The sequence below is a fragment of the Tyto alba genome, unplaced genomic scaffold (assembly GCF_018691265.1).
Source record: "Tyto alba isolate M040663 unplaced genomic scaffold, T.alba_DEE_v4.0 Super-Scaffold_8, whole genome shotgun sequence".
In the NCBI taxonomy this organism is placed as follows: domain Eukaryota; kingdom Metazoa; phylum Chordata; class Aves; order Strigiformes; family Tytonidae; genus Tyto; species Tyto alba.
The window spans coordinates 21,707,705-21,734,210 of record NW_024881329.1 but is presented as its reverse complement, the minus strand read 5'-3'; the positions used below and the strand labels follow the sequence as shown (position 1 = coordinate 21,734,210).

General features: G+C 54.2%; 1 protein-coding gene across 20 annotated transcripts; it reads right to left on the bottom strand.

The window, feature by feature from the left end:
* Positions 1–5,809: 5,809 nt before the first annotated feature.
* Positions 5,810–26,506, bottom strand: TPM3 (tropomyosin 3). Of its 20 annotated transcripts, none has more exons than XM_042785017.1 (12): positions 25,035–26,506; positions 24,533–24,658; positions 18,657–18,790; positions 17,713–17,830; positions 17,392–17,462; positions 16,514–16,589; positions 15,415–15,477; positions 15,185–15,254; positions 13,310–13,388; positions 11,341–11,404; positions 7,573–7,695; positions 5,810–6,975 (listed from the first exon to the last, which is right to left on the bottom strand). In XM_042785017.1, exons 1-11 carry the CDS (start codon positions 25,632–25,634, stop codon positions 7,618–7,620), a joined length of 1,479 nt encoding a protein of 492 aa, XP_042640951.1. In that variant the 5' UTR covers positions 25,635–26,506; the 3' UTR covers positions 5,810–6,975; positions 7,573–7,617. The 20 variants fall into 20 exon arrangements, 19 of the variants coding, with proteins under 19 accessions (XP_042640951.1, XP_042640949.1, XP_042640960.1 ...); XM_042785015.1 differs by lacking the exon at positions 16,514–16,589 and adding an exon at positions 15,944–16,019 and having other exon boundaries at positions 25,035–25,779; XR_006164645.1 differs by lacking the exons at positions 11,341–11,404; positions 16,514–16,589 and adding an exon at positions 15,944–16,019 and having other exon boundaries at positions 25,035–25,774.

Genomic DNA, 26,506 nt, shown 5'->3' with positions numbered 1-26,506 from the left:
GCCCAGGGATTTCTCCCCAAGATATATTCCTCAGAAGCTACTAAAGGAGAGGGCAACTCCCCTCTTGCTTGAAAAAAAACTTCTCTCCTGGTTTCAAGCTATAATTCCCTTGATCACATCACACTGATTGCACTACAGCAGCCCAGGGGGGCAGGAAATACCCTGCCAGGAGCCTGGCCAGAGTGATTTACAGCTCCCGGCTTTGGGAGGAACAACGGATCAACGTGCTGGTGCTCGTGGGACCCGTTCAGTGGCCACCGCCAGCCAAGGGGGGGTGATTGAAGCTATATGACACGGTTGGTTTGCCCCAAATTTTTCGTATGTGCATATTTTCAGTTGTTTGTCTATTCTTGACATTCTTTTGGAAGGGAATGAGAGCAATGGAATGCTTTAATGAAGTCACTGAGCTAATGGCTACATCATTAAAATGTTGGTATATCTGAAGATACAGATAATAATGAAAAAGGAAGGTTAAAGAAGTTTAAATATCTTTTTTTTTTTTAATAGTCCACATGAATTTAGTTTTTGTATAATTCATACCCATTTTTATTTAATCAATTAATTCTATAGCTTGAACAATCAGGAAGGGGCTTTCATTTTGCCAGAAATTAAGGTGTAAATGACTGAAGCTTGCTAACAAAGTACTGCTTAAATTCTTGAATCTTCATATTGTTAGGACAACTTTTCAAGAAAATAATGGAAGACAGAAGGAGAAGACAAGCATAGCTGCGCACCCTAAACCATGGGGACAATTTGTAAATTTGCAAATTTAATTTATTCAAATGCCTAAATGCAGTAGTTTTGAGTATGTCCTTGTCATTTTTGATATGTTCTCAGGATGGAGGCCTGTCCTTGTAAACACACAGATGAAACAACTGTTGCAAAAAAAATGCTGAGAACTAATTAATGGGTTTAATATTCCCCCAACACTAGATAGCAGTAGGTGACCCATTTTCATAGAATCATAGAGTTGTTTGGGTTGGGAGGGACCTTAAAGATCATCTAGTTCCAACCCCCCCCCCCCCCGGGCAGGGCCCCTTCCCCCAGCCCAGGGGGCTCCCAGCCCCATCCAACCTGCCCTTGAACCCTTCCAGGGAGGGGGCAGCCACAGCTGCTCTGGGCACCCTGGGCCAGCGCCTCACCCCCCGCACAGGGAAGGATTTCTTCCCAATATCTAATCTAAAGTTTCCCTATTTTAGTGTAAAACCATCACCCCTCGTCCTACCCCCACCCCCTGATCCAGAGTCCCTCCCCACCTTTCCTGTCCCCCCTTTAAGCCCTGGGAGGCCGCTCGAAGGGCTCCCCGGAGCCTTCTCTTCTCCAGGCTGAACCCCCCAACTCTCTCAGCCCGGCCCCCCAGGGGAGCTGCTCCAGCCCCCCCAGCATCTCCGTGGCCTCCTCTGGCCCCGCTCGAGCAGCTCCGTGTCCTTGTGATGTTGGGGGCCCCCGAGCTGGCCCCAGCACTGCAGGGGGGTCTCCCCAGAGCAGAGCAGAGGGGGAGAATCCCCTCCCTGGCCCTGCTGCCCCCCCTGCTCTGGCTGCAGCCCAGGGCACGGGGGGGTTCTGGGCTGCGAGCGCACGGGGCTGCCTCACGGGCAGTTTTCCCCCCACCAACACCCCCAATTCCCTCTCCTTGGGGCTGCTCTCCACCCCTTCATCCCCCAGCCTGTATTAATAGTGGGGGTTGCCCCAACCCAAGTGCAGGTTCTTGCACCTTGTTGAACGTCATGAAGTTCACATGCGGTCGAGTGTAAGGTGTTAGAAAAATTGCAGAGTCCTGGTGTTGGTAGGGCTCTGGAAGGGCTGCCAAGGGAAGGTGAGGGTCTGTTCAGCCTTTATCCCTGTGATGCCATCTTTCAGGGCCTGAACAATATGGTAAGACACATTATGAGAAGACAGGAGCTCTTCAAAATACTCTTTAGAAAAATGTCAAGTTATTCTCAAGTTCTGCAAATTTATAGAGATCAGTAAAAGTTGTGCCCCCTTACAAGGAAAACCCAATGCTCATTCCACAAACACAGAATCATGGATTTCTGTAGAGATTTGTAACATAGTAAGAAGATCAGAATGGATGAAATGTGACTAAAAATGTGTGCAATAGAGAGACTGAGGGAGAGACTGAGATAACACAGTAAGGGTTAATCTCCTTCTCTCTCTCATTGCCTTATTAGTGCTAAATATCTCTAACACAATTCATCATGGCACTCCCTTTGGCAGCTGCTCCTTGTTAACTAAACACATATTCACATCAGATAAATACACTTTAGTGCTGTCTGTGTCATAAACTTCTACAGTGATCACATACTCTCACTTCACTTCCAGTATCCACCTGTCTCCTGGTTACGGTGAAACATGCAATAAAACATACGGTTTGCTCCTGAGAATCATCAACAGCAACTAATGGTGGTAACGCAGTTTTAAGAAATGCAACTCTATTATCAAAAGTTATTAATGTGCAGATTAATAACAAAAGTGCTCCTAAATTGGCTTGGAAACCTGAGGTTCACATTACATTTTGTCCTAGAGCAGTGAGAGTGCCAGTGGTGGTAATTTCCGTTCCAGAGGCATCTTTCTGCTGCCAATAAACAGATTTCAGTGCAGAACAGAGGACAGCCATGAGGCAGCCCGTGCTTATGGTCACTGCAAAACTTTTTCTGGGTAGGAATTAGTGACTGAAGCAGAAAGGCTCTCATTATTCATCCTCCAAAGTATCCAGTATCATGTAAAAACTAATTCTTGCTTCCAAACACTCCAACAAAAATAGTTCAGCAAGCAGCACAAAAGTGGCACAAGGGCAACCATGACACATGCTTTCCAAGCTCTGAGGCCCATTCTCTGTTGTTAATCTTTAGTTTAGTTAATTACTCTGATTTAGAGAGCGGCCCATCAAACAGAGAAAAGACAACTTCAATTTTCAAATCAGTGCACTTGAAAAGAGGCAGTCTGCTTTTGCCTTAAGATTTAGATGCTCACTGCCAACATAATGGATGCAATTATATTTTAAAGAAGTATGATCCTCATCAAAAAAAAAAAAAAAGTGTGAGTTTTACAATCAAGCTTTCATTTTCTTATTACCCCAAAATCCATCTTCTACAACACAGATAGTGCAATTAGGAAGAACAGATGCAGCTCGCATATGAAAATCTTTGTTCTTTTATAGGAATCCTTTCAAGATTTTCATTTTATTAAAAAAGAATGCAGATGTCCTCAGAGAGTCCCAGTAACTACTCTGAGAAGTTAAAGCATTCAGAGAAACTCAGATTCAGATCCCAACATTTCCTATTTCCCTTCACAGTCTCTTTTACTACAGACCAGGTTGGTCATACTTGGGAAAGAGGACAGCCAAATATCGGGACACAAGATCTAGCTGGGACTCTATTTAGAAGGATACTCTCATGAACCAAGACCAGATTGCTCCGTCCCACCTGCACTGCTCTCACAGTGACTGTCTTCACCTCCAGGCCACTGGTAGGTCAGACCTACCAGGCACAATAACTTGGTCGTGAAGCTCAAGCTCATGAAGTTCAAGGGAAAGTTCTAATTCTGCAAAAAGGTGACTTTCACAAATTACAGGAATCCGATAATCATCTACAGAAAGGAGAATTCACACAGAGACTAAAACTCATAGATTCTTCCTAGCTGACATTGTAAATCCAAACCTCCTTTCCCTTTAAATAGGAAGACAAGAAGCATTTCTCTCTCAGGAGGAAGAATTACAACTTTGGAATTATAGCAGCAGAGCTTCTCACAAGTACTACCTTCGATGTCCAGAGCACTCTCAGCCAACTCTAGGGTAGAATCGACCACACTTTCTCAAGTTTGGGAGATAATTTCAATCCTGTCTATCATATCAACAATCACATCACAACGGAGTAAATGGCCTGTCACTACAAGAAAACAAATAATCTTTAATTCAGCATCTACAAGATCATACTGGCTTCAAAACTCACAAAAAGCTAGTACTAGTGAAAATAATAAAGAACAAATAGGTGGCTTGCCATCCTACAGAGCCTGAATAATATGGTATGATAAATCACAGGTTTTTCATCAGAACAGTTAAATCATTCTTCTAAAAAAATTACATCTATGTGTGCAATCCTCTGCTCTATGAATTTTCACTTTTCTACCTGCTGTGTTAGTCAGCCCTCATGACACTGCTTAGCTTTCTGGCTTGTGAAGACTGAGCAGACACCAAAACTTTGTGGGAACAAATGGCACTGTTCTCATAAACAGGCTCAACAGTGACTATATTGTAATGTGAGGGAGGCCTGAAAGACGGGAAGATGTTTTTCCCCACCTCCACTCACAGGTGTATCTTTAAATGAGCTTAAAACCAAAAAGAGGCAGAGCGCTTAAATAAGTGCAGGTTTATGTTGTCATTAAATCACTCCCTCTTTTAGTATTTATTCTTGTAATAACCTGCTTCGATGCGTCCTTCTCAGTGCTGGGTAGAGCTCGCTCACTACAGCTCACCTATCGAGTTCCAAAAGTGCATCGGCCAACAGCTGACGATCCCTCTGCTCCAGGTTTTGATGTTGATACTGGCCAACAATAGGAGCCCGGAAAACAAACCAGCCCTGCTCCCGCTACGCAAACTGGCGCCCCACAGCTAAGCACAAGCAGGCCACCCGCTCCCCGCCAGATCGCAGAGGCCCCTTGGGCTGTGCTGCTACTGAACGAGGCAAGAGCTTTCTGTCCTGCAAGCACACACACAGCCATGCCCACAGCCCCACAGGAAGATCCTGAGCTCAGGGTTTTGCCCCTTTTTTTTTTTTTTTTTTTTTCAGGACAACCCCTTGAGCTCTCCAAACCTTTCCCTAGCCCAGGAAAACAAGCCACCGACCCCTCCTCCATACACCCTCCCCTCAGGCCCTTTTCTCTACCAGGGGGTTCCCACCTCCTCAACACTCTCGGTAACCTTTTTTCTCCCCTCACCACCACTCCCTTTTTCACCAGGAGCAATGGCCCCTTGTTTCCCCACACCACTGCCGGCTCAGCCATGAGCTCACCGGGATGCCGGAGCTCCCGCTGAAGGGCAGCAACGCCCTGGGCACGTTTAGCTTAAAGGTGAAAACGAGCAGCCCCAAAAGTAGGAGGAGGAGAGCAGGGAGCCCCAAAAACAGGAGGAGGAGAGCTCCAAGAACGGGAAGAGGAGGAGAGCAGGGAGCCCCAAAAGCAGGAGGAAAAGGAGAACGAGTGGCCCAGGAACGGGAGGAGAGCAGGGAGCCCCAAGAATGGGAGGAGGAGGAAAGCGTGAAGCCCCAAGAGCGGGGAGACCAGGAGAGGAGGAGGAGAGTGGGGAGTCCCAAAAACAGGAGGAAGAGGAGAGTGGGCAGCCCAGGAACAGGAGGAAAAGGAGAGCGGGGAGCCCCAAGAGCAGGAGGAAGAGAGCAGAGAGCCCAAGAGTGGGAGGAGGAAAAGGAGAGCTGGGATCCGCAAGAGCAGGAGGAGAGCAGAGCGCCCAAGAGCTGGAAGAGGAGGAAGAGGAGAGTGGGAAGCCCCAAGAGCAGGAGGAGACTGGGCAGCCCACAACGGGAGGAGCAGGAGAGCGGGGAACCCCAACAACGGGAGGAGGAGGAAAAGCAGAGAGCCCAAGAGCAGGCGGAAGAGGAGAGCGGGGAGCCCCAAGAGTGGGAGAAGGAGGAAGAGGAGAGCGAAGAGCCCCAACAGTGGGAGGAGGAGGAGAGCAGGGAGCCCCAAGGACAGGAGAGGGAGGAGAGCCGGGAGCCCCGGGAGTGGGAGGAGGAGAGCAGACACCCCCCCCCCCCCCCCCACACACACAACAAACCTCGGCAGCCAGACAGCAGCGTGGAGGGATCGGTTTTTATTTCAAAAGACAGTAAGACAATTTCTCAATTTAGTATCAAAACACTTGATAGGGTTCTTTTCTCCAGATTGGCCCCGAAGACTGCTACGACCAAGCAGCATGCTCAAACCACAAGCTACACGCCGCGAGCTTGACACATCTGCACACTCATGCCTCACGACTACACATCAGCAATGCACAGCAAGATGGCTTGTACCTTATTAAGACACTAAGAGCACTCCTGGCCAGGTGGGAAGACCTCAGTTCCCTCCCTCAGGGTAGGCAAAAAAACTTCTCCAAGAAAACAAGGCTGTTGTACTGAAGCTGTTAAGTGTAACCCAGCAATGAGCGATAAAGCTTGGTGCATCATCACTTGGTGAAGGCAAATTCAACCCCTGTGTAGCAATGGGTTAGAGGGGCCATGGCTTCTCTAAGCCTACCAGGAAAGGAAGTGGCCAACAGTGGGAAGGGAAATAACCCCTGTGAAGGTTCAATTATTCAGATAACAGGCTTGGCTCAAAAAAGAGAAAGTCTCCTTTTACCCGAGTTGCCATTCCACAACACAGAGTTGCCTTAAAGCTGAGAAATTGAACTGCTTTTTTGGCAAACAGCTCCTGGAAAGCAAGTTTTCCCAACAGGCTTCCATCCCTAGCCTAGCTACTCCGATTCAGTGGCCCACAGCCAGAACCATCACACCCTCTTTCCTCCCCTGCCAAAGCAGGGTGGCCCAGAGCTGATTAACAGAAAGTTAATACCAAATTTTAAAGCCAAGAGCTTTGAAGTATAGCTCACCAGCCCCACGGGTTATTTGGAATGTTTACAATGGTTGCTACAAAAAAAGGTAGTTACAAAATGTATACATCTCAAACATGCTCCCCAAACATTATTGCATTGTTTATTTCCCTTAATAATGCTGTTTGAAGCTCTGCCCAACCTGATGGCCTTTAACCCTGAGGCGAAGGAGAAGATTTGCGTTTGGTCAAGTTGGCAACAGAAAAGTAAACTCTGGTCCCCAAGGGTTAGAGGTCAGCAGCGGCTGGGCTGGCCCCCCTGGCATCGTGTGGCGGAGGCAGTGGCAGGGATCCATTACATCTCATTCAGGTCTAGCAGAGTCTGGTCCAGCATTCTTTGCGTGCAGAGATGCTCCTCTTTGGTGGATTTCAGTTTATCTGGCAGGAAGCAAGAGTCAAGAGTTACAAGAGAGCTTCAGACAACCAGGAAACCTTCGCCAAAGAAAGCTTGCGCTAGCCCCTTCCCAGCACACTGCCGCAGCAAGTCCTCAGACCAGGGTGCCTGGCTGGGTGCAGCTCAAAGCTCTGAAGTTACCTGGCTCGTTTGTAGCCCTCGCCTCTCGCATTGCCGGTGCTCCCAGTCGGCATGGTCACAACGTACCTTTAGCCAGTGCTCTAGGCAGTGTTTTGCATGCAGGTGCCTCCGACTGCAGCTAGCTTTCCCCAGAGCTTCACTTCCAGACAGCAGACCCCCATGGCCCAGCAAGGCACCCAACAGCAACGCAGAGGTAAAACACTCTTAGAAATCACCCCCTAGAATTACAGCTGGTTGTGTCCCCCTTCCCCCCGGCACAGGACAGAGATGCCAAGCTGGTCACCAAGACCGTAACTACCTAGCAGCAGGGAGCAGACAACCATGCCTCAAGGACAGTGGGGAAGAGGCTGTTTTCAGTGAAGGGCAGGCAGGGAGCAAGTAGGAGCAAGGGTGCTGCAACTCCGCCCGAGACTACAGGCAGCTGCACAGTCAATTCTCACATGTTCCTTAAGCCAGGAGGAGAGCTCAGATCAGCAACTAGCGCTCTAGGTAGGCTTTACTCCAAAGGTGAGCCCACCCTTATCACTGAAGAGATCCACACGCTGGGACACTGGACAGACAGGCTGTAGAAAGATGTCCTTTAGGTACAGGCAGTTTCTCAAAGCTTCTCCCCAACCTCCCCAGGGTCAGAAACTGTGCACAGAGCAAGAAGCAGCCTTCCTAGAGCACTAGAAACAGCAGCGTTCAGATTCCCTGCAGGCACTCAAGACACAGCTTCATGCTGTGGATTTTGGGACTTGCTTTCAAGACATCCATGAGCCTTCCCAACACATTCCGGGGCTCTGCAGCTGCACTGGGGTGAGACCCCAGGAATGACTGCTTCCCCCAAACCTTCTAGGTTAGAACTCAACTATATAGGAAAGTACTACAGGTGTGCAGTGTCTTACAGACCACAAGGTCATTCATTTATTGGTAGAAGCCATCATTCCATGCAGCAGGAAATCCTACAGTCATTCAGCTAACAGTAAATTAAGTTGTAGCCCTTGACAGGCACCTTTTAGCAGACATAAGCCTAACTTCACGCCACCCCTCTCCTGGTGGGTGCAGCCATTCTGGTTCCATGGAGGAGCCAGGCAGGACCCCCTGGACAAGTGAACAAGACTGTTCAAAAACCAGCCAAGTCTGAGGGTTACTTCACCAAGAAGAGATATTACCTTGGTAAAAAAAAAAAAAAAACAAACCAAAACGCTCTTAAATAAATAAATTAGAGGATAAATTCAAGTGCCCCATTAAGTAGCAGCAATTGCACAAAATTTGCAAGTCTGCCAGTCTTAAGAATGATCAGATTTCACTGTGGTCCACAGCACTGGTGGTCGCAATAAGCTTGTTTAATGGTATTAGTGGGCCCCCTTCTCAGTCACACAGATCATGCAGCGTTAACTTCAGCTCGTTAGAGAGCAGGCGGTTTTTCTCAAGCTGGCTGTACAGGCGCTCTGCAGCAGCAACAGGATTAGGGGAAACAAGAAGAGAGAAAAAGAGAGAAAGGGAAGGTTAGTAGAGTACCAAGATGAGCACATCAAATAAGCTGTCTCCATAGTGCGTGCCCCTGAGGATCAAATCTAGGCTATTACACAGATGAAGGTGCGGAGAACAAAGGTTTGTCTTACTCTAACTTGCATTTCAGCTCAGGAAGATCACAGAGGAAACCCAGTGCAGGCAGAAATGAAAGTGCTGCCAAGGGCTTGCAAAGGCAAAGAAAAGAAGAGGAGAACACCAGAAGAGGAGCCTGCAGGCTGGGCTGTACCCAGGTAAGGAGAGAGACTTGGGATGTGCTTTAAGCCAGTGGAGCACTTTGCAGAAAGACCTAGTCTTACCACAGCTGAACCAGAAGCACCTTCCAGAGTGAGCCACACCATGCAGCAGTGGGATTGATGGGGTTTTAACAGTAGGACAGGGATACCATAAGAACTAAGAATGACAGCATCTCATACCTGACCTGGAGGACACTCCTCCAAGGACATGTCTTTGTGCCACACTAACAACCCACCACGTCTAGACAATGACCGAAGGCAGTATCTGCTTTGGCTACAGGACAGAGAAAGCTCTGGAGCACAGGTGCCTATTTTACAGCTGCCCCAGAACTAAATGAGCAGGGCACAAGCTGCCACTGCATGTGACAGCCTTCACCTCACACCCAGTCCCTGTCCTCAGAGCCTCACAGGGCTCTAGCAGCCACACTTATCCCCAAGCCTGGTACCAAGCACACATGCCCATCAGCAACTGCAGGGAAAGGGAGAAACAGGTTGATCCTCTCCCAGCACAGGTCACCTCTCTGTGCTGGACAGCCACTGCCCTGCCATGCAGCCTGGCAGCCACAACCAGCTGCTGCAGAGAACCAATTCAGCATCTACCTCTGCCCATCCACACAGGCAGGGTCCTCCTGGTCTGACAACTCCAATCCCTGCATGTGGGGGAATACCAGGCAGTGAAAAATCCTTATATGACAGCTTTCAGTCTAGCAGAGCTAATCATCACAAACTGTAGCGATACGCACAGCATGCTGCCTCTGCCTGATGAGCGAGCATAAAGCCTACATAAAGCTTAACTCTTGCTGCCTTTAAGCTTCTTCTCAAACCCTTACACTACAAGGTCCCTAGACATCTAGGGCACCCTCTGAAGGGGATCTACACCATTCCTTATTGCTTTCAACCTAGGAATATTTTACTCTTGTTCAAGACCTGGTCAGGTAAAATTCAGGACACAGAGCCAAGCTGTTCACATGGAACAGCCAAAGCATGTCCCCCCCAGCTCCAGTCTCAGCCCAGTCCCTCCAGTGTAACAGCCACACACAAGGGGGGAAACTCGCCCTCACTCCGCTACCCTCAGCTCCTACTCCAGCTGCACCTCACTCTGCAGAACAGAGGGTAGTAATGACAATTGATTGTCTGTTCTTTAAAGACACCATGGGACCAAGCAACACCCAGAGAAGCCAACAATTTCTGTCCCACCACAATCTAACTAGAAGTTGAGGAAAGTGGTGGTATGGGGGACAGATACACCCCATCCTGGCCAACACCAGAGCCTACCTTATACATCAGCTACCACTGGTGCTAGGGACTCGCTCTCTCACCATGCCGGCTCTGAGCAGGTAGGCTGGGCACCTGGATGCCAGTCTCTAGCCCCAGGTGATCAGGGCTGGTCCTGGGTCTCCAGAGCAGCAGAGGATGAGAGTGAACTGTGGTCAGTTGTACCGGTGACTGCAGACTAGTGCAACGGCTCACGGCCTTCAAAGCAAGCGTTACTGCTTGTGGACCGGGACCTGATGATCCACACACATGAGGGAGCAGACTGATTGAAGTAATTAGCATGACCCTTCCTAGACCTCAGCTCCTCAACATGGAATGCCTGCCCAGGTCTGCTGAGGCTAGCTCCAGTGTTTGGCCTGCTCTCTTCTCCACCTAGCCCCCAGGCCAGCCTTACCAGCCATCCTTATGACCTTGAGAGCTCCCAGGACCTGTGCCTCCTGGTCAGCTAATCTGCATTTGCAGCACTCCTGAATCAAGAGCCCAGCTCACAGTAACCAGCCTGCACAAGCCTAGCAATCCAGTCAGACCAGAAGACTCTCAAAACCTCCCAGGGCAGAAATTGCATCACCCACCCATCCATCCATCCACCACCCAGCGTGGAATTCCATCGGGACAAGCAGGGAAAGGGCCTGCCATGGCCCAGCCTTCGATAACATCGCTTGCAACACCACTGTGCAACTGCAGAGCCACCAGCTCCCACAGTGAGAGTCAGTAACAAACCCACAGCTGACAGGACCTCCCCATGAGGAGAAAAAGGCCATTTCACAAGGGCAGGGTGCCACCTCCCACCTGGTAAGAGCTGGCAACAATGAATGCTGGGCTGGAAGCCTCTACACCCCCAAACACTGGTGACAGAAGCCCTGCCACTCCCACAGGATCTAGACTCCTATTCCAGCTGCAGGTTTGATTACTGAGGAGTTATGGGTTCTTGCTTTGTGCTTACAGGGCGCACTGTTATTGCCCCATGCCCCAGGAGAGTCAGACCACCAGCTGTCAGAGCTTTCCAAGCTATTACCCTTTGAAATTCCTTGTGGGAATGCTCCCTCCTTCCCCACCCAAACCCAGCAGAGAGGGGATAGCCCTAACACAGAAGACAGAGTGAGGACAGGCTGGGGCAGTTCAGTGTGGCTGGACTATCCTTACTGCTAGTGCCATTTGTGTGGAGAATGGCATAACACAAACCTGAGGAAACCACGGGAGGTGTCCCATTTCATCAAAACTTGGTTCATGAAGGGCTCTTCGGGCACTGCGGCAGATGAACCAATCCAGAAAGGAAAAAGTATTTGACAAGCCACCACGAGGCAGCACATGCAGTTACTAGAGGCTGATCAGTTTTTACGATACCAGAGTAACTAGCAACAGGCTCAGACCAGCAGCGATGCAAGTCAAGTGTTTGCAGCCTGCTGCCAGCTGCAGTGCTCAGTGTGAAGCTCCATGCCACACTCCCAGGAGGATCCTGGCACCCTCAGCCCCTCCACGGCAAGGACTCTGCAAAACATGGATTCCCTGGCTCGGATGTCCACAGCCCTACTGCGGTGCATTCTCATTCCTGAAGCAAGAGGCCATACATCCTTCCCGCAGGCACAGGCGGCGCCTCACACCCAACCAGTCCTGGCCAACTGGAAACCAGCCAGAGCTCACTTGATATTTATTAGCTTTCACATCTTGCCAGTGACCTAGCAACTATCAGATGTGGTGACTTCCCACTGTAAGCCAGCATTTGGCACCCGATGCCAGTGAACACCACGGAGTGGGCAGGCGTGAGGAGTGTCTTCAGCCAGGCACAGCTCGAGGGCTTCCCACTACAAACCCCAGGTTCCCGTTTGACCCTGCAGAGCATGCCGAGTGCCGAGGCACCGTTTGCAGAGCTGCAGTTCACATCTGTGAGCTAGTACGACACTCGAAGGGAAAAATCCAGCACATTAATGAAGTCTGTGTATTCCAACTAGGTTGATGAGGGTTACACTGGTTTGAAGGCAAGATTGAAACAGTTACTTTAAAGCAGCAAGTGGTCACTAGAAGCCCATTTCTCAAAAGCACCAGCCGTTCCATTCAATTTATACAAGAATTGTTTTTCTTAAAAAAAAGGTGACATCATGCTCGAGCAAGAGGCAAGAGAAATACAAAAGGAGCTTTATGGTTCTACACAAGATATGCAGATGAGAACAACATACTCCCAGCTACACCCAGACATTGAAAGGGCAGCCCCTCAGAGCACAGCAGTGTCTGGCACGTCGGGTCAAACAGAAGGAGCTTTGTTTAGGAGCAAGTGCAGCATAACTGGGGGGCTGCTGCTGCTGTCAAGCTTCAGCATCTTTACAGCACTTGTTCCCAGGGATGCCCTGTGCACAGTAACTGGAAAAAGGTACTGGAATTCAGAGTGAGATGACAAGAGCATGAATGTAGGGTGCAGACGCAGAAAAAGCCATCAAGCAGAGAGGCAAATCCAAAGTGGAGTTTGGAATCGCAAGACTTATCTGTGTGAGACAGAAGGAGACACTGATTTTAAGAGAAGCTTAAGTGTTTGTGCACAGCAAACTTGGCTTAGGGAGCTTTTGGACGCTAGCGTTAAGGCTCTTCCTCTGCAGTGCAAGTACCTGGCCTCTCCTTGGTTAGTGGTAAGGACTGCGCGGAGCAGCGGTTAGCAGAACCCGCTACAAATCTGAACAAAAAGCCAAGTAGCAAAAGTTGCAGAAATGTGAGTTCAGCTACTTCCACAGATCAGTTCACGATCCAGCCCATCTCAAGCCTGTTACAGCAATTCCTAAGGAATCCACTCGAGTGCTATCCACAGCCTCTTCCAGGAGGAATCCTGAGACCATGGCCCAGTGGCTCCAGCAGTCAGCTACGCCACGTTACCTTAGGAAGCCTTTCCCAGTGGGACTGGGAATTGCACTCGTAGAGTTCAAGTCAGAACTCTTTCAGGCCAGCACAGCACTTGGTGTTACACATGCAGATCACAAGGACCTAGAGTTAGAGTACAGCATGCTGCAGGGAAGCCTCCGCAATCCCCGAGGCAGAGATCTGTAGAAGTAACCTAGACAACACAGTGCCATTGATTCTCCAACTATGAAAATCACAGCAAACCAAGCAAGCTCTGGCGGTCTAGCCTGCTGAAGCGAGAGGCAAACACCAGCCAGCTCATATTTACATGGAAGTCATGTCATTCAGGGCGTGGTCCAGTTCCTCACTAATTGCTTTGTACTTCAGTTTCTGGGCATAGAGCTCATCTAGAAGAGGTTTAGGAGGAGAACAAAAGGGAAACAATGAGGGAAGGCAGAGGAGTTCTTCCAACACCCTGGGGCAGGAAAAGCAGCATGGGATTCATGAACAGAAGAAAATGAAGTTCTATGTGGAGCCACCATGACTCTGTATTAGTTTCCAACAATGAATGGGAGGGTTCCAATAGCCTGAGGACAGTCTGACCAGCAAGTGCCTTCCAGGATTACAAGCCAGATCTGAGGGGAGCAGAGCCAAGAACTCAAACCACATCTGCTTGTGCGAACAAGCTGCCCAGCTAGGTCAGCAACAACCACTGACAGGAGGAGTAGCAGGGAACGGCAACTTCATCCACTTAGGGAGAAGCTTGCTACACCTAAGGAAGGCACAGATTAATTGAGGTGCTTTGTTCTCACCTTCAGTCTCAATACAAAAAACAGCTTGGGAGAAGTCAGTCACGTAATAGTCCTGGGCAGAGGGAATTCCCATCCTGCAGTACACAGCTAGGCAGGGTGAGCAGACCAGACAGGCCACGCCTGTGTTCATCAGATAATGAGCAGACCGGCAGATCACCCACCTTCAGGGGAGGAGGCGGTCCTGAAACTCCTACTGATCCACTCCTCGAGCACTGAGCAGAGCTGGCACAGACTTCTCCCAGCTCTGGCTGCCTAGGCTACAGTACAGCTGGTAATGTTGTTAACAGCTTCATGGAGCCCAGAGAACTTTGTCAGTTGTCATAAACTAGGTCACTTCAGCAGCAAGGCAGGAGACTGGAGCCAACACTCAATCAACGTGTTTCATGGGGAGCATGCAAGGATTTGGAGGAGTTTTTGCAGTTCCCAATAAAAGCTTGCCCTGGATCATGAGGTGGCTCAAATTGCTGCTTGGCTGCAGTTCTGGAACAGCTCAGCTGACACCCCTGCTATTTCTAGATTAAAAAAACCTCCCGAGTGACTCTAGACAGTAGGATGAGGCTTTGAATCTCCAAGACCTGGCACTAAAAGACATGCTGTGGTCGAGGCCAGAGGCCTGCAAGAGTTTTGGTTTGCCAGCACCACAGCCCCAGCCACAGCTATCCGCAGAAGAATCCAGCCACAGCCCCAGATTTAGGGGAGGCAGTTAGAACCTTCTCCTTCCACAGCTTGGGGGAAAGGTAGGATACTGCAACGGCTGGCCTCAGGAGTGCTCCTGAAGCACTGTGAAACCAGGAACAGGAGGAAAGGCACCCATCCTTGGCACCCACTGACCATCACACTGCATGGATGGGGCTTCTGGTGATTCCATCTTGAACCAGGACCAATACTGGGGAGTTTGATTCTTCACAGGGGCTGTTTCAAGACTGACTACTGTGGTTGACTTGCAGCAACACTGTCTGCAGCGGCCAGCCACATGCATGAGATTCTGCACATAAGTATGATATCGTAACCAATTCCTGTTGAGTTCAGGCATTTTTCTTCCTATGCCATTCCTTAAATTGGGTTAAGCTGGAGCACAGGAATCCAGTTACATTCCTGAGGGCATCACAACCAAGATACACCAGCCACGCTATCTGTCACTATCAGTCAGATATGGCAAGGTGTTTGGATCAAGAGCTTGAGACCTGCCACAGCACAGCCAGGGAACTGTTTTCATGGCATGACTTTTGAGCCCAGAGGCACCAAGCCTCACCTCGAAGGCAGAGTTAGGTCATGCCCCAAGTATTGGGGAGCAGAGCAGTATCTCCACTCTCCAGCTATCTGGGAGACAGCCTCCCTCAGCTCCCCACTCCTCACCACATATTCTTTGGCTTCCCATGCCCAGAATGTACCTTCCAAATCATCAATGGTCTTCTCCAGCTTGGCTACAGACCGTTCAGCAAATTCAGCACGGGTCTCCGCCTGCCAGACAGAAGCGAGACAGTTAGTACAGCAGTTCAGGGATACAGCAAAGGACTACAGAGGCATCAGCCCGAGGACATCAAGTCTCCCACCCACCATGTCTCTCCCCAGGCAAACAGGCCAGGTCACCCAGCTGGGCTGTCCCAACATGGTCACTCACCTCTTTGAGTTTATCAGTCAGGATCTTAATCTCTTCTTCATATTTATCCTCTTTTTGAGAGTACTGTGGAAAAGGATAGGAGTCAGCAGTCAGCTCTCAGCAGCCCCAGGTACTTCCCACTCCAGAGCGACTTAAAATCCTCACTGCAGAGCACATGCCCACAGAAACTTTCAACTGGGAGTTGTTCACATCCCTGCCCCAGTCCAACAGAACTGGGTCAGGCAGCAAGTCCCACAACATGCACATAAACTTGGGCGCAGAAAAATTCTCATCCCAGCAGCATAAACATCGTGGCTTATCAAGTCTGCCCCAAGGCAGGGAAGGGCAGCCAGACTTCCCGCACTCCCAGCTTCTACAGTCAACATTAGCCCTGCACTGAAATCCGTTAGCTCTCCCGGGACAGCAAGCACAGCTCTCCTTGCTTGCTTAAGGCTGCAGTGGCATCATTTTCATCCCAGTGGGTGCTCTGCTGTCACACACCCTCCTAGCAAAACAGAAATATTTCTGGCCCTTGGACAAGCAGCCCTACCTTCTCAGCCTGAGCCTCAAGAGACTTGAGATTGTTGGTGACATTCTTCAGCTCTTCTTCCAGCTCGGAACATTTACTGTGGGGTTTTGTAAACAAAGGGGGGAGAAAAAGAAAAAGAAGTGGGAAGGAAAGACAGGAGAGACAAGGAGTAAATCCATGTGCAGGGAAGACCAGGTAGTTCTTTAGGAGGCGGTCTGCAAACAGACTGGATGGGACCCTGCTTTGAGGCACTTGTGCGGAAAGCAAGTTCCCTTCCCTCCTCTAAGTTTGTATTTTAAGTATTCTGCCAGCACATGCGCAGGGCACCAAGCTGAGCCGCTGAGATGTGGACACAGATTTCTGCTGGACCTGGAGTCTTCAAGTAGACGCTGCATGTTTAGTTTGCTGAGGGGAGGGAAGCTGTTCTGACAGACAGATGGACAGCCACCACCACTGAGACAGCAATATTTACAGGCAGAGAGGAGAGACCGTTCCAGGAGAGAGAAAGATGCAGTTAAGCTGAGGGAAGGAGCGTGGCAAGAAGACCACAGGAGTTCTGGTTTAATGGTTCGAGAAGGGAAAGGTTAGTACCTTTTCTTCGGCAACAGACAGACACTTCAAGTTCTGGTCCATCACTCTGATCTGCTCCTGTAGCTCCCGGCAACGACTGTTAGTGATGGTCACACGATGGCACAAGCCAGGTGGGGGCAAGGGTCAAAAGGAGCACCAATAACACAATACCGCAGAGCGAAAAAGGGGGTAGGGGGAAAAACACAAAAAAGTCATGGTCACGACATGCATGTCCGGGCAGGAAGCACAGTGCTACTGCTGCGTACATACTAACTTTGTTAGACAAGGCCCAGAGCACAGAAAGGCCCTGACCAGCTCCTCAAGGACCAGCTAAAGCATCCAGATGTGTGAAAGGAGCCCACACACCACAATTTGTGCATCTGCTCCGAGCAGAGGAAGTCCAGCTTGCTGCTCAGCAGTGTGCAGAAGCCTGTGGTGATTACTGCAAATATTTTAAGATGCCAGAGACCAACCTCAGCCACAGTTCCGCCCTTGGACATCCCACATGCCACTTCAGCTCCCAGCCCGGGAGGCCTCCGCCGCTTTAGGACAAGCACTGTGCACTCTCGTGCCCCATAGCAATGTGTAAGGATCTTGTGACCACATGTACAAAGCAGTGCTGGTGAATGCTGAGCAGAGGAGTCGTCTCTGGCCTTGCAAACTAGGGAGTCCCTCCATGCAAAGGGGCAGAACATCTCCACTACAAGGCGAATCACATTATTGCAAACTCCACATCCACAGTGGACCTAATCCTGTTCCGAGTAGGAGAGTGCTGCCAACTCTCATCCAAAGATCTAAACCCACCCTGTGCTTCAGGCCTTGTGTAACAAGGTTAGAAATGCTGTGTTAGTTCCCATGCAAAGGTAGACGTGCCAGTTACATGCAAGCAGATTACTCACGACTCTGCAAGCTCAGCTCTCTCTTCGGTACGCTCCAGATCTCCTTCTATGATCACCAGTTTCCGAGCAACCTGGGAGGGAGAGTTGGAGTTAAGAGTAAGGAAGATGATTTTGTACTTGCAGGCTGTGGAAGGCAGTAAAGGGAATGCCTGCAGGAGTCACTGGAGCTGCCAGAGTCTTTTGGCTGAGGGGAGCACTGATGTAGCTCTGCTGAGAGCCAGGCTCTCCCCTCCAGGATTGCCAAGGAAAGCCTTGCCAGCAGGAAGAGGAGCCACCTCTCCTGGCCAGGGTCAGCTGTACTACAGCATCCAACAGTCTCACCTCCTCATACTTCCTGTCCGCCTCCTCTGCGATGTGCTTGGCTTCCTTGAGCTGGATCTCCTGCAGTTCCATCTTCTCCTCATCCTTCAGAGCTCTGTTTTCAATGACTTTCATGCCTCTGCCCAAAAGAAAGCACAGGGAGGGGAGACGTATAAAACAATCCTGGACAAGCCAGCAGGGTAATAAGTTTCAGAGCATTAGCAGTGCTCCCCCAGGACCACGTTGCTTCCTTATGAGCTGTGACACCTCCAAGTGCAGAGCGTAGCACAGGAAGACAGACACCACTGAGCTGATGCAAATACAATCCCGATTGCTCAGAATTAACTGCTCCTTGGAGCATGACTCCAGCAGCTCATTGGGCTCTTGGACGAAGGGAAATGTGATGCTGCTGAGAAGAACAAGCCAGGCTGTTCTAGGGACTCCACAGGGCTGAGCCAAGCACTTTCCAGGCCGGAATGGAGGAAGAGCCAAGTCTTTATGGCAGGACATCAGCTGGGTCAGGCTGCTCACTACAGCATGTGCACCGATGAAGCACATCAGCCAACTGGAAGTGCACCGTTCCCCTCTGAATCACACTGCCAGGTCAGGGAACATCTGCCAGAAGGGCGGATGCTGGCAGAGACAATGGGAAGAAAGGCTTCCTCACCAGCAGCCACCTTTAAAAGTCAGTGTCCCAGAACCCACCTATTTCTCCTCCCTTGGAGGTCGGGATGCACAGTAGCACGCAGCACTCACTCCTTAACCTCAGGTTCCAAGATACTCACTCAAAGCCAACAGCATTGTTTTAGTCACTCTGCATAAGCGGGTACCGACTCCCACATCCAGCCTTGATGTGGTATCTACTTCCCACCCTCCAGGAATCCCAAGAGGTTGATGGCACCAGGCCCTCGGTCAGGAACATATCTGAGATGTTTGACAGAGTGAGAGCAGCAGCCCTTGCTCACCTTTCACTTTCATCCGCAGCCTTCTCTGCCTCTTCCAGCTTCTGCAGAGCTGTGGCAAGGCGCTCCTGGGCTCGGTCTAACTCTTCCTCTACCAGCTGGATACGGCGATTCAAAGATGCCACTTCTGCCTCAGCCTAGAGGGAGCAGATGAGAGTGACTCAGTCTGTGGCAGGTTTAGCAGTTAGCACAGGGCAGCTGAGGTCTGCCTTCAGGTCAGCAGCAGCACACAGGAAGCGAAAACAAAGCCAGAGTGCTTTATCCACTTTCTTACAGAGGCTGCACGCCCATACACTTGCACACACGTTAAGCTTCGCCACATTTCACATGCATGCTTTGTCCATGCAGCAGTCATCCTGCAGGTTTCTCGCCTGTCAGCTTGAGCTGACATGACAGTTTAAGCCATAAACACTAAGTAGATGACTTACACTAATGGGTCTTCTCTGCAGCTGCTGTGATCCTGCCAGGCCATCAATCACAGTCCTGTTTATCTACCACACCAGCTACCACTTAGCACAGTCAGTTTACTCATGTGATCTGGACATGAGTATTGCTTTAAACAAGCCCTCTCATCAGCAACGTGAGAAAGATTAAGAGCTTCAGGTTTAGAGGTCTGCCAAGCTGTGTCAGGCCAGGCTTTCTAGCAGAGTGCCCCGACCTGGGGCAGCAGCAGGGCTCAGCCGATCACTGCAGCGCCCATGACCCCAGCAGCTCAAGGCCAAGAGCCAGCTGTGTTCTGGGCTTCCTTCCTCCCAGCGCTCCACTAATAACCCAGAGAAAGAGCAAAAGCCTCACCCAGCCTTGGGACAGGCTGAGGAGTCTCTCCACCAGCAACAGCCACATGCAGACAGCCACCTCTGTTCACCATACATGCCAGGAGCTGGTGAAATCGCCAAGAGCCCGCAGGTGCCGCATGTTTGCCAGAAGCATGACCACAAAAGCAACCAAGGCCCCAGTGAATCAGCAGAGCTCAGAAGCCATCACAGCCCCCCAGCCAGGCATGTTACAGCAGCACTGCTACGGACCACGAGGCGTCTGCTTACAGCCCAGTCCGCGTCAACCCTGACAAGAGTTTGGGGGGAAGACTAGACACTTTGGGGATACCAACACCCCACCTGAGTCACCCTGCAGGAACCCAGAACCCTGCTCTCCAGCAGGATTATTGCGCTGGTACAAAGATGGACAGGGCTGCAGCCATTTCAGGGCAGCACTGTGATCTTCTACAGAGACCCGTGCACAGGCACATGCCAGGCATATATGAAATATCCCAGTTACTTATAACAAAGCAGCCTGCAAGTACACGCTGCTTCTAACCATGCCCAAGGAGGGAGGAGCAGAGCGATGAAAGAAGCCAGTGTTAGAGCAGGGCCTGAAAAAAATCGCATCCAGTTCCCGGGAGAGTTTGTCTGAGCTCTTCCTCCCTGTTGGCAGCGAGGTGCTCAGCAACCCCCCTCCCTGCAGCATGTTTCAAAACCGGGTTGTGAGAACGCAAGTTAAAAGAGGAGCTCCTGGGCTGGCACGCCCTGCTCCTCACCGGGGAAACCCGCAACACTCCAATGCTCAAACAAGGCAGCGCTGCAGCAGGCTGCCCCAGAGCCAACCCCACCAGCACGTTCCTCCGGAGGAGGAAGTGGTCTGCTCAAAGAGGAACGAAACGATACGCGAAACAGAACTGGGAAGGAGACTGCTTGCACACATACGTCTTTTACCCATTAAAGAGGCAATGAGCTGTCAAGGTGGAGAGCCTCCTCCTTCTCCCAGGGGATGGAGACACACCAGCATAGCAGGCCTCCGTTTCCTGATCCCCCTCAAACCCACATCATTTAGCCCTGACTTCCTGCAGGCAGTGCTTAACCCACCCAAAAAAAACCCACCAGGAACTGACTCTCCCTCTGCAGGAGGGTCGTTGTACCTCCCTTTTTGCTTCTCCTCACTGGACGCAGCTGAAGCTGTCAGGCCTCCCCGGAGCACAGGGGTGACACTTCCAGGCAGCCCCACTGCCAAGCAGCAGCACGTTCCCGTTACTCCGTGCTTCCTTCAGGAAGGCAGCTCTGAGTCAGGGAGCTACCAGGAGCCCGGCAAGCCACGGGCAGAGCTGGCCTCAGCCTCTGAGGCTCACCATCGCTTCCTCGGGCCACAGAGATCTAACAGGGACATTCCTCAGGACCCAAGGGCCAGGCCACAGGGTGACTACAAGACACCACGACACTGGGTTCTCTCCCCTGTAGCGAGGCTCCAGTGAGCTGGGAGAAACACTTATGTTCCCATGACAACGCCGCTATTGCAAGAGAATTCCTTATGTGGCTGCGAAGAAAGAGCCCAGCTGAGGTCTGGGAGTGGCCTCGTCCCACTGCGCGGCAGAAGCCGCTGCCATCAGCCTCAAAACCCGGTGGGTCCCACAGCAGCAGCACCACGCTGCTCGCCCCAGACATCAGACTTGGGGGGGGGTGGGAAAACTCCTCTGCTTCGTGTTTTGAAGAGAAGCAACACTGCGCAAATTTGATTTGCGGAGAGTCACACCCAGATCCCAGCCAGTCACCCACGAGGACCTGCCCCGTGTCACCCCACGCACCGACACCAGACCCAGTTAGGCGAGTGGGCGCCCACCCATTCTGATTTTGCCGCGGCCGGTCCTTCCTTCCCTCCAAGCAACCCCAGCCCAGTCCCTGCCTGCCCGCAGCACGCTCCGGGGAACAGCCCACCCGTGGCAGCGGAGACCCCCGCTCACCGGGATTTGGACAAGACGCGGGATTCGGGACTTTCCCACCCGGCTCCCGCGCTGGCAGCATCACGAGTGAAACCACTTCCATTTTGCCAGCCCACGCCAAGGCTACTCGCACCTCCGCGCTTGCAACACGGGGCCAGACAAGATGGCCGGGTTCCTCCCCTTCCTCTCCCGCAGCTCGGAGCGAACCCAACCGGGGACAGGCCGCCCACCCCCGGGGCTCCCCACGGGCCTCGGGTCCCCCGCCCCACCAGCCGCTTCCAGCTACAGGGGACCGGGAAGGACGGAAGAAAGATCCTCCGGCTCCGGTCGCTCCGCAGCACCGGGGCATCACCGGGGAACCCCAGCGAGAGTCACCACCACCGCGGGGATGAATCCCCCCCACTCGGTGCCAGCAGGTATCCGCGGCGCGGGCAGCCGCCCCCCCCCCCCCCGATCCCCGGGGTACCGGCGGTACCTGCTCGCGGTTGCGGCGCTCGGCCTCCACCTCCCGCTGCAGGCGGTCGGCCCGCTCCTCGGCATCGTCCGCCTGCTGCTGCAGCACCTGGATCTTGCGCTTCACCGCCTCGATGGTGGTGGCCCCCGCCATCCTCCCGCTCCCGGTCGCGGTCCCGGTCCCGTCCCGCCGCGCCAGCCCCGCCCTGAAATACCGGAACCCACCGCCCCCCGCTTCCACCGCCCGGGAAGTGACGTCACTTCCGCCCCCCCTCCCTCCCGGCTGCCGCCACCGCCCTTTCCCACCCGCGTTGCCGTGGAGACGGGGAGGAGCCGTCCGGTTCGGCGGCGGCGGCGGGGGGGCAGCCGGACGGGCCCGCGCGGGTGGGGGGACACCGGGACCGGCCCCACGGACGCCTGGGGACACGGGGGCCTGCTTCACGTGGGTGTGGGGACAGCAGGTTTTGCCCCGCGCGGGTAGGGGGACACCGGGACCGGCCCCATGTGGGTGGGGTGACACTGGGACCTGCCCCACGGACGCCTGGGGACACGGGGACCTGCTTCACGTGCGTGTGGGGACAGCAGGTTTTGCCCCGCGCGGGTGGGGGGACACTGGGACCTGCCACACGCGGGTGTGGGGACACTGGGACCTGCCCCATGGATGCCTGGGGGCACGGAGACCTGCCCCACGTGGGGGTGGGGACACTGAGACCTGCCCCACGAGGGTGGGGGGACACTGGGACATGCCCCACATGGGTTGGGGGACACCAGGACCTGCCCCATGGATGCCTGGGGGCATGGGGACCTGCCTCACACTGGTGGGGAGGACACCAGGACCTGCCCCATGGATGTCTGGGGGCATGGGGACCTGCCCCACGCAGGTGTGGGGATACTGGGACCTGCCCCACGCAGGTGTGGGGACACTGGGACCTGCCCCACGCTGGTGGGGAGGACACCAGGACCTGCCCCACGCGGGTGTGGGGAGACTGGGACCTGCCCCGTGCAGCTTTGGGGACATGGGGACCTGCCCCACACAGGTGTGGGGACACCAGGACCTGCCCCACAGACACCTGGGGACATGGGGACCTGCCCCACGTGGGTGGGAGACACTGGGACCTACCCCACATGTCATGAGCAGGGACAGTCCCCTGAGGACCTGGGCCCTGCCCCACACCGGCCTCCACGTCCTGCCCTGGGGGGGTGCGTGCCCCTCGGCCCCTGCCCCACGCAGCCCCTCACCCCTCAGGGTCCCATGGCCGGGTGGCTCTGCAGCCCCAGGGCCACCGCGTCCCTCAGCCCCACGGGCAGATCACGCTCCCCTCCTTCCCCCCCGGGGACAGAGCGCCGGGTGCCAGACTCCCACCACGTGCCAAAACCCACCTTTTGCCATCGCTAAAACTCTCCGGTTTCAGTTAAGGCAGAAAACGCTGCCGAGAGCGCCGTTCCTCCGTGCCACGAGGGTCGTGCAGCCCCTCTGATAGCTCAGTAAAAAAAAACACACCCCCCCCGAGACCTGTCGCTGCCCCTCGCTTGCCACGAAGCCTGTTCGGCAGCGCTTCGGGCGCACGAATAAAATGGAAAGTGGTGCTGGGCTGCTGCCCTTGTGCCGCCTCCTAAAATCCTCCGCAGCCTGGCAGGTGTGTGCCCCAGGGGTGCGTTGGCCGGGGTGGAGAGGCCTGGCACACATTCGTCTGGCCGAATGGCTCGGAGTGTCCCCCCCCAAGATGAGCTGATAGCCGAAAGGGCTTGATCCTGTGCGCTCCCACCATCTGGAAGGAGCCGGGAGGCAGTTGGGGGGCAGCTCCGGGGTGCAAAATCCCTCCTCCTGCCCCTCTGCTTCCCTGAGCGAAACCAGGGGAGCCCCAAGAGCCGCCCTGTGGGGTGATGGACAGAAAAAGGGGTCTCCAAATGCGCAGAAAGGGGTTCAGTGTGACGGCAGGGAGTGTGAAAATGCCAGTGGGGAGCGAAGGGAGGGAAGAAGGGTGCGAAGCAGGGAAAGGGCCCCCCCGAGCTCTGCAATGTGCCAAGCTCCGGCACTGCCGACACGCTCAGCCACGCCATGAGCAAAGCCGCGGGGGTTGACAAACTGCCCCGGGGGCTCGGGGAGGGCTGGGGAGATCCTGGTGACACCCTGGCCCCCTGCTCAGGGCCGGGATGTGCCGGCAAGAGCCAGCCCAGGCGCCGTGCCGGGGTTTGGTGGTGTAGCAGGAGGGGAAGGCTCCTGCCTCCGGGCTTGACGTTGGAGCTGCGCCCGTCGAGGGAGAGGAGCCAGGGGCTTTCTCCCAGGAGGGAAGATCTGCATCTCCCCGATGCTCTACCCTCATGGCCCCGTGGGGTCAGAGTCCCGACGAGCGGGCCCAGACGGCGGCCGGCCGGTGAAACCCTGCACCGCTCACACCATTGTTTTCCTGGAAGCGGTGTCCAACAATAGCCTGGCTGTGCAGTTGTCACGCTGCCCACGCAGCCTCCGCCTGCCCCGGGGAGACGAGGGCTCCCTCCTCCTCTGGAGGTCAGCTCCTCCGCTGGCAACCGTGACTCGGTGTCCTTGCTGGGGTCACTCTCTGCTCCCAGACACCCACACAGCTTTGCCGGGAGCACACCAAGCCTGACAGGGACCTTCCTCTGCCCCCCAAGGTGCTGGGGAAGGGCTGCAGTCCCACCGGGAGGGTGACAAGGGGAGGGCAGCCAACCCAGCTCCCACCCTGCCCCCCATACGTACATCCGCCGCCTTCTTCTCCGCCAGCTCCAGCTTCTCCTGGGCATCTTTCAGAGCCTCGGAATATTTGTCCAGCTCATCCTCCGTCCCCTTCAGCTTCTTCTGCATGGCGGCGAGCTCGTCCTCCAGCTGGAAGGGCAGCAGCAGTCACCGCAGGTGGGTGTCCCTCTGGACCCCCGCTCGGCAGGAGAGCCCTGCCGACCCCATCCTGGGCTCATCCCTGCCCCACAGCGTCCCTCCTGCCCCATCCCGGGGCCAGCTCTGCCCCACAGTGTCCGTCCCTGTCCCCCGTGCCATCAGCTGGCAGGGGGCTGAGCCCAGGGCAGCCCTCAGGATGCCCCACGACCACCACCCAGCCCCTGAGCTGCGGGACAGCGGCAGCTCTCACGCCCTTGCACCCTTTGCCAGAGTCTCCATTGCATCTGGGCTCAGCATGCTCCAGCCCACGGAGAAGCCAACTCCCCCCCAAACTTCCCAGGCTGGGGGCTTTTGCCACCCGCCCTACCTGCTTGCTCCGCTCCTCTGCCTGCTTCTGCTCAGCCTCCGCCTGCTCTGCCCTGTCCAGGGCATTCTCCTTGTCCAGCTTCAGCATCTGCATCTTCTTCTTGATGGCCTCCATCCTCGGAGGGACACGGGCGCCGGTGGCGGGGCGGCAGGCAAGGGGCAGGCAAGGCGGCAGTGCTGCCTGACACCCCGCTGCCCGGTTTATCAACCCTGCCCTGCCCGCTGGTGCGGGGGGCTTTGCCTTTCTTGGGCCGAGCTGCCTCCCCACCTTCCCAAAAAGTCTGTGCTCGAGACCCATTGTCTGTCCTGGGGGGGTCCGGGCAGCCGCAGCCTTATTTGGGCTCCTGGAGACAGCTGGGGTGGTTATAAAAAGCAGTGGCAGGGCTGCGAATGGGGGGTTCTGCATTGTCCTGGCTGCCCGCTCCCCCGGTGCAACGGGACACCCTGGCCAGCATGATGGGGACACTGTGCATCTTCCTGGCACTCCCCTGGGACACGCTTGGGACGCCGAGCCGGGTCCACGCGGCACCAGCAGCGAAGCCCCTCCTGGTCTGCACCCCACTGGGGGTTCAGGATGTTTTGGTGGCCCCTGGGCTGACATTTACCCATATCCGGGGGCGGCGTGGAAAAGGGCGAGCTCAGCCCAGTGCTATTTTAAGAGCAGGGGCTTAGCTGCAGCCCCTGGCCCGAATTGTTTGGCTCAGCAGGGAGCAGTGGGGGGAGTCGAGCCCGACACCCGCAGAAGAACCCACCGGGGAAGCCCGCTGAGCCCCAAGCCCTGCTCCGGCCAAGCTGGTGCTTGGTGGCGAGGATGAAGATGATGTTGGCAGCTGGAGGAGCAAATTCCCCAGGCGCGGGGAGGAATTCTCAGGGAGAGCAGCAGCACTTCCTACGCAGCCAGGAGATTAACAGCCTCCTCGCGCCAGCACCAAGGTCCCGCTGGCTCCGTGAGCCAGATCGGGATCTCCCACGGGGGAGACCCACTGCTCCCATGCGGGGACAGATTTTGGGGGCTGAGAGGGTCAGCACTCAGGGACCCCAGGAGACAGAGACCAACCCCAGCGGCAGGTCCCCGCTCCCGCGGCAGGGCACCAGGCAGGACGGTGCCCACGAAGGGCCCCGAGCGGCCGCTGCACCTCTGTGCCCCGGGAGCCATAAATACTCCTGCCCATCGGGGCAGCGGGGCCGGCAGTGGGCACGGGGCCACGCGCTTTTGTCCTGGGCTCATCCTGGGCGCGAGCAGGGGGACAGGTGGTGAGCGCCGACCCCGCCGCCATCCCAAACCTCCGCCGGCCCCCGGGGACGGCAGCTCCGGTCCCGCCGACACAGGCGCGTGGCACGGGCGGACAGGATTTATTGCAGTAGCAAGAGGGTGGGTTGGGGGTGCGGGAAGGGGTACAGAGGCCCCCCCCCCTCCCCCAAACTTCCCCTCTGCCCGTGGGAAGGCGCAGGCAGTATCTTGCCAGGTCGGCG

Excerpts from the sequence above, each read along its gene's own strand:
- TPM3 (XM_042785017.1), bottom strand. The coding sequence starts at position 25,634 with ATGTCAGCCCAGGGGCCACCAAAACATCCTGAACCCCCAGTGGGGTGC. Across the intron at positions 17,831-18,656 it reads GCTGCGGATGAAAGTGAAAG|AGGCATGAAAGTCATTGAAA; the intron begins GTGAGCAAGGGC and ends TCTTTTGGGCAG. Across the intron at positions 15,255-15,414 it reads TGACTGATAAACTCAAAGAG|GCGGAGACCCGTGCTGAATT; the intron begins GTGAGTGACCAT and ends TCTGTCTGGCAG.